General features: G+C 36.1%; 1 protein-coding gene across 1 annotated transcript; it reads left to right on the forward strand.

The window, feature by feature from the left end:
- Positions 1 to 4893: 4893 nt before the first annotated feature.
- Positions 4894 to 6370, forward strand: LOC113075005 (FRAS1-related extracellular matrix protein 2-like; the record flags this gene model as incomplete). Its single annotated transcript, XM_026247723.1, has 3 exons — positions 4894 to 4957; positions 5271 to 5396; positions 6119 to 6370. Coding segments are annotated over exons 1-3 (442 nt in total), but the record flags the coding sequence as incomplete, so codon positions are not given.
- Between the last annotated feature and the right edge of the window lie 304 nt (positions 6371 to 6674).

Here is a 6674-nt window from a genome sequence, read left to right on the forward strand (position 1 = left end):
ACTTTCACAGCACATTAAACATCACTCTCTTACTTGACATGGACAAACTGTGCATCAATTGAAATTTTAAAGACTCTAGCTTTAATATTTGACCAATATTTTGATAAAACATTGTTGCAGTGAAAGTTATTTAGTGATTTATGTCAGGAGTGCAAAATAATAAATCTGTATTATGCCACATTTTGAATAAAAATTCACCACTCATTCATATTCAGTCACATCTGCAGCAGTTATTTGTGTTCACATAGACTCACTGAACAGCGTCAATAAGGATTAATAGACCAAAGATGCATATCTGCGGAGATATATGGATATATTTACTGATGTCTACTTCATATTTCTTCAGACAGAATCGTCATTTCTATTCATTTTCCACTGATTTACGTGATCTGATGATCAACAGCCTCTCCAGCGATCTGTGTGTGTGTGCAGTGGTGTGAGCTCGTGCTGTGTGTGACTCAGGTTGTGCAGTGGTGTGAGCTCGTCTGTGTGTGACTCAGGTCCTACCCAACCAGAAATTAAACAGATATAATATTTACAACTAATGTGTCATTTCCTGCACCATTGGGTTCACTAAATGGAATTGGGTGATTAAAACAAGAATGGAAACAAAATGTTTTCATTTTGGTCCATTCTAAACAAAAAACTCAGTTTTTTTGTGTTCCACAGAATTCAGATGGTATTCAGAGAACTGATTTTTCAATTGAATTCTAACTAAGCAATGCAATGAAGTAACAGCCATAAAATAGAATTAGAATTTATTCATAAACCTATTATGTTCTATGACTGATGTTTGATAGATCACAACACATCAGTCACAGACTTGTATGAAACTCATTGTAAAAATTGTCCAAACACCAAAAATTCCAAACAGTGGTGTTCATCATATGTTTTATCTGATGATGCACATTGGCTTTTTGAACACATACTTATGTATTTGTCTCACACTGTGTGTTTTGGGTTTTCTTGCCGAGAGCTGTGATGGAATTATTTGCCTGTTCATCATCATGACATCATCTCATATTCTCACAATTGCCTGCGTATTTAGATGTGTAGCGCGATCTTATATAAGATCAGAGTCCTTTTTCAGACCCATTTAATTTTCAAAAATATTCAAACATCAGCGCTTCAGCCGCTCAATATACCAAACCCCAATTACATCTGGTGAAGATGTGAGTGAGTCAGAGGCAGGCAGGATGTTCAAGAGAGCAAAAACACAACAAAGCTGCTAAAAACATCCCAAGCTATGTTATTTTCAAAAATGTTCAGTGTTGCAGATAAAAACACAAACCTTATCTCTAGACTGCAGATGCCTTTTTCTCTCTTTTAGTGGACCTCAATTATCTTAGCTTTTTATATTTCTTCCTACCTGTGAGCTTCCAGTGCACCGCCCACCCCCGCGTTTCGGCGGCCGCCTTTTCATCTGGAATTCTTGTCTTGAAAGCGTTTCGTCTATAAATGTAAATTATCGACCGGCGTTTGAGAAAGCTTTGACAAGTCTGCGCCGGCTCCCTCTGTAATTAAATCGTTCGCATATGAAAGTTAGTCGCGTAGGTTTTGAGGGGTCATTTTGAAGGGGCGCCACACTTTTATCTGTGAGAACCCCCAACCGAGAGGCATCAGAAAGCTGTAATGAGACAGCCGCGCACAAACCCTTTCCAAGCAGCTCTCATTACAAAATACAGCTTTGTCAGGGTGTTGATCAAACCCCGTTTGTCTCACACTGTCTGTTTTGGGTTTTCTCGCCGAGAGCCGTTACGGAATTATTTGCCTGTTCATCATCACGACATCATCTCATATTCTCACAATTACCGGCGTATTTAGATGTGCAGCGCGAATAACCGGAGGCTTAAGTTGTTTTATTCTGTGTGTTTTTGTCTTTATCGCCTCCTCAGGGTCCCTGGATAATAAAATTTTCATCTATAATCCCAAACGCTGCGATAGTTTCCATCTGAATTTTACTTAAGCCTCGCTATCTTTGCAGAAGTTATTTCTCCTTAGAGAAAAAAAAGAAAGAAAACTGCACTGCTTCCCCAGTGAGCTAATTATCAGTCTAACGGTGGGGTTTGTTTGCTGAGGTTAATGCCCCATGGGAGGCTTAACATGACGGAGTCTGGCTGCTCTTTCTAATGGCGAGAGGGAGGGTAGATGGGCTGGTCGGCATGCTGCCGTCCTGTTGCTCCACGTGCTGTTTTTTTCCTTTCAGGTTAATTGTCCTTTTAGGGTTTATGTGTGTGTGGCAGTGTGAGGTCGCCCTTCTCGCGCATTAATATTTGAATGCGAGGGAGGTGTTTTTTTTCCACTGGGGCCGTCAGAGACCTGTCTGACCCAGTTGCCACAGAGCCGTTCACACATGATGGCTTACACCGACCTGCGGGATCAGACAAAAGCCTGCATCTGGAGGCACATCTGTGACTGGGACGGCTGCGATGTGACAAGCTTCCTGCTTTACAGCCAGAACCTTTCACTGCTCATTAGTGTAAGGAGCAATAAAGGAAGAACAGAGGCTGGAAAGGCATTTTTAAAGATGCTTACTTCGACTTTGCTTTCTGGTTTTAATGTCTTATGTTGGAAATGGGTTTAATGAAGGTTTAAAATGGCTGTAGCTTTCCTTGAGTGAACACTGAAATATTTCATTTTAAAGATGGCGTGAATTGAAAAGGTCAAGAAATCTACACTGTAGAGATGCTTTATATCTTCAAAAAAAGAAGCTTGGAAAGCAAAACTGTGCTTTGTTTTCAAGTAACTCAAATTGAAAATTGAATTAAGTAATTTTAAGTATATTAAAAAATAAATGATTTAAACGTAATTTTCTTGTTTTAAGTAAAAACCACACTAAATTTAAGCTAGATTCGCGTATGCTTAAAAAAAGAAAAATACTGTATTGATATGATGCATGGATATATGGATGAATAATATTGTACATGTATGAATAGGAAGATGAATCGGATGGACTAAATATAGATAGATAGAATGAGATGGATGGATGGATATGTATGGTTGATATTGATCTGGATTTGTTTAGTTTTGCTTCTTATGTTTATTGAGTATTATTTCTTTTATTATGGAAAACAAAATATTATAGTTTTTATTTGTTTAATGGAATTATTTATTTTACATGGTAAACTATAATGAATAAGAAATTGATTTTAATAGTTTTATTTTATTTATTGATTTATTTTGTGATGATTTACTCCAAAAATGTATTTGTAAGATTTATAATCTGCTTTAAAAATCTTTAAATGTATTCTTTTGACAGTGTTTTATAACAAAAACAGCTATTTTAAGTGAGTTTAGAAATATATATATAAATAATGTTTATGATTGACACGTATGCAACAAAAAAAACTTGTCTATGCCACGCTATCCTATATAATTCATATTCAACCGCATATCTGCAGAGGACTGTACCAAGAAGCTGAATATAAATGCACAGGATTTAACTTTCTCATCGGCCTTGTTTTGGATCCTTACAAAACAAGGTCATTATTTTGGCCCCTCATGCATGAGAGTTTCCTGTGTGAGGGTAAGAGACGGTCTAAATACGTAAGCCTTATACCTGAGAGGCTGCATAGATTCACCTCATTGTTATTCTTTTCTCACAGCCAGCGTTTGAGTCTTGTTGGCTGCATCATGAGAGTAGTCACTCTGTACAACGCTCAGAGACTAAAAAGTGGAAAACATTCTGGTTTTGCAGAGAATATTTAGTTTTCAAGTTCACGCTCTCTTGCCAGTGTCATATAATTGAAATCTGGGATGGGTAAATGGCTAGTAAAGATAGTAATTTTAGTCTTTTTTTCTTTATCTTTTTGAGAACAAATGGGGAAAATAGGTCTTTAACCTTCAGAAAATCTTAGTCATCAAACTCAGGATGTCAAACCACTTCAAATAGTTCTATTCTATTCTATTTTTAAAACCCCGTTACCATGCTAGCGTATCTAGCGTAATTTCATGCTAGCGTATCTGAATACAGATTAAAACAGTTGATCTGATGTTGTTCTAGCAATATACATTAAATAAACAAAAGTAGAGACAATTGTTTTAAAAATATATCTAGAAAAACTAAAATTGCAAGTAACGGTTGCAAATGTGATAATCGTTGATTTTATGCTGTTTTCTAGCAATATACATTAAATAAACATGAGTAAGGAGAAGAAAAATGTAAAATTATATTTGGAATAAAATATATATATATTTTTTTTACTGAACTGCAAGTAACAGGTTGTAGATTTAGCCTAAATTAAGCTGAAATTCAGTGGAGTCTAGCCAGTTTTAGACCAATTTTTAATAGTTTATTTTCTATATAATATTCCCCATAAATATTTAATATTTTTCTTATAATGACATGAGTAAAGGGTTGTGCATCAATAACTACTGTAATAATTTAAACTATGTATAAAAAAACTGGCCCATTATAATTCACAGTTAAATTCAGTGCACAAAATTTATGAATATAATATTGTTTCAAAGTCCTGGAACACCAGGTGTATAAAATTTTTCATCTTTCAAAGCTGTCAATGAAAGTGCAATGGTCTAAATGTTTTCTTCTTTACTGTTTGCTTCTTTACCTATTATTTGAACACCTTCACTCTCCCTTGGTACTAAATGACCGCTTGCAGATTGATGAGTGGAGCTGTTTGCAAAGGATCATGTATAATTGCATAGAAGGATCTGGGGCAGGACAGGCCACGCAAAAAGCACCCTTTGTTTTTTTTTTATTGGTCCCTCTGCGGCTCCATTTCAGAAACATCACCAGCCTTTCACTAGCTATGTCTTTTCTATTGATTTTCCATCTCTGGCTAGAGCATTTTTCTCCCTCCTTTTTCTTTCAGTGCTATAAAAATATAGTTTACATGTTGACTCAGACCTGACCTGCGGTATTTGAAAATAGCGATGCCTGAACAAGCTCCCACTCAGCCAGACGGTTTACTCTGCAACACAACGCAATACACAGCTGGTATGGACAGATATCGATGCCGCTGACTCCAAAGGCCACTAAAAACCTAATATGAAGCGCTCAATATGAAAAATCTATTTTCTCATACAAAATGCATGTTTGCCTTTTGTGAAGGATAAATGTGCATTACACACCCCGTATAGATGTGTGTGATTTAAAATAATTATATATTGAAGAATCAGTTCACAGCCTGTGGTGTTTTTAAAGCCCTGTGGTAATAGTCTTTCTGACAGGGAGCTGCTAAATCCCTCTGTGACTGATATAACAGAACAGCAGTCATAATACTGAGCTATATCTTTTTTCCCTTCAACAGAGTCCACGGTGTTCTTTCTCCAGGCCAGCTTTGCTGTGGAAGAAGATATTGGAGAACTCCTGATCCCGGTGCGCAGGAGAGGAGACGTCAGTGAGGAGCTGATGGTGGTCTGCCACACTCAGCAAGGTGCAATACACAGGATATTCAACCTGATATAAGCTCTCATTTTTACACCAACAATCACTCTATGTGTGTGTGTGTGTGTGTGTATCATTATAAAATCTTTAATGATCAAATTAGCCTTTATAAATAAATAAAAATGTTGCTTTATTTTCTTTTTTTACACATTTCTACAAAAATGTTACTGTTCACTATTGAAATATTTTTTAATTGGTCTTTTATCAGTCTTAAAAGATCAAAGATTAAAATACTGTATATATATATATATATATATATATATATTATATATATATATATATATATATTATATATATATTAATATATTATACTGTAATATTTAGAAAATTGGTTTAAAATGTATTCAGGAAGTGTTTAAATATTTCAGAAATGGTTCTTAAGAACCTTTTGTGCTGCTCTTTCCACACAAGTTTAAAATGTCCATGTCTCACTAGCTTCTAATAGATGGATAGATCAATCTAAAGGCGTTATTCATGTGTAGAATTAAAAATCTCTTGTCAGTGTCATTCATACCAAGCCAGCATTTTGTGTGTTTCTACTTTGTGTCCCATGAAAAAAAAGGAAATGGGTTTGAATCGAGGTTCAGTGACATGAAATGTTGAATGACATCCCTTTACAGGTTCTTTTGGAGCATCCTTTTGAAGCATCTGTAAATGCTTTATGTGGATTTGAATGAATTCCCTGCATGTGTCCTTTCTGTGCTGCTGCAGGCTCCGCCACAGGAACCGTCCCCACTTCTGTTCTGTCCTACTCTGACTACATCTCCCGTCCAGAGGAGCAGGCCAGCATTCTGCGCTTTGATAAGGACGAGACGGAGAAGCACTGTCGTGTGGTGATCATTGATGACTCACTGTATGAGGGAGAGGAGAGCTTCAACGTGACCCTCAGTATGCCTGTGGGAGGCCGTCTGGGGCCAGAATACCCCACTGCTCTTATCCGCATACTGCCAGACCAGGACGACGGTAAGAGCTTGCTTGCTTTTGTTTGAATGAAAGTAAACATGAAATCTTCACTCCAGGAAATATTGATGGTCATATTGACGATTTGATGATAATATACACGTGACCTGAACAAAGAAAGAAACAAACTCACTTCTGTGTCATAAACGGGGTTATAGGAGCCAGTGTTATATTAGTATTATTTCAGTTTTAGTTATTTTATTACCAATTTGAAATGATCAAATTTGAAAAATTATATACTGTATATACACATAATATTTGTATTATTTAATTATTATTTATATTATTATTTAGTGATTTTAGTTTT

This window comes from Carassius auratus, unplaced genomic scaffold (genome assembly GCF_003368295.1).
Source record: "Carassius auratus strain Wakin unplaced genomic scaffold, ASM336829v1 scaf_tig00016117, whole genome shotgun sequence".
Taxonomy (NCBI): domain Eukaryota; kingdom Metazoa; phylum Chordata; class Actinopteri; order Cypriniformes; family Cyprinidae; genus Carassius; species Carassius auratus.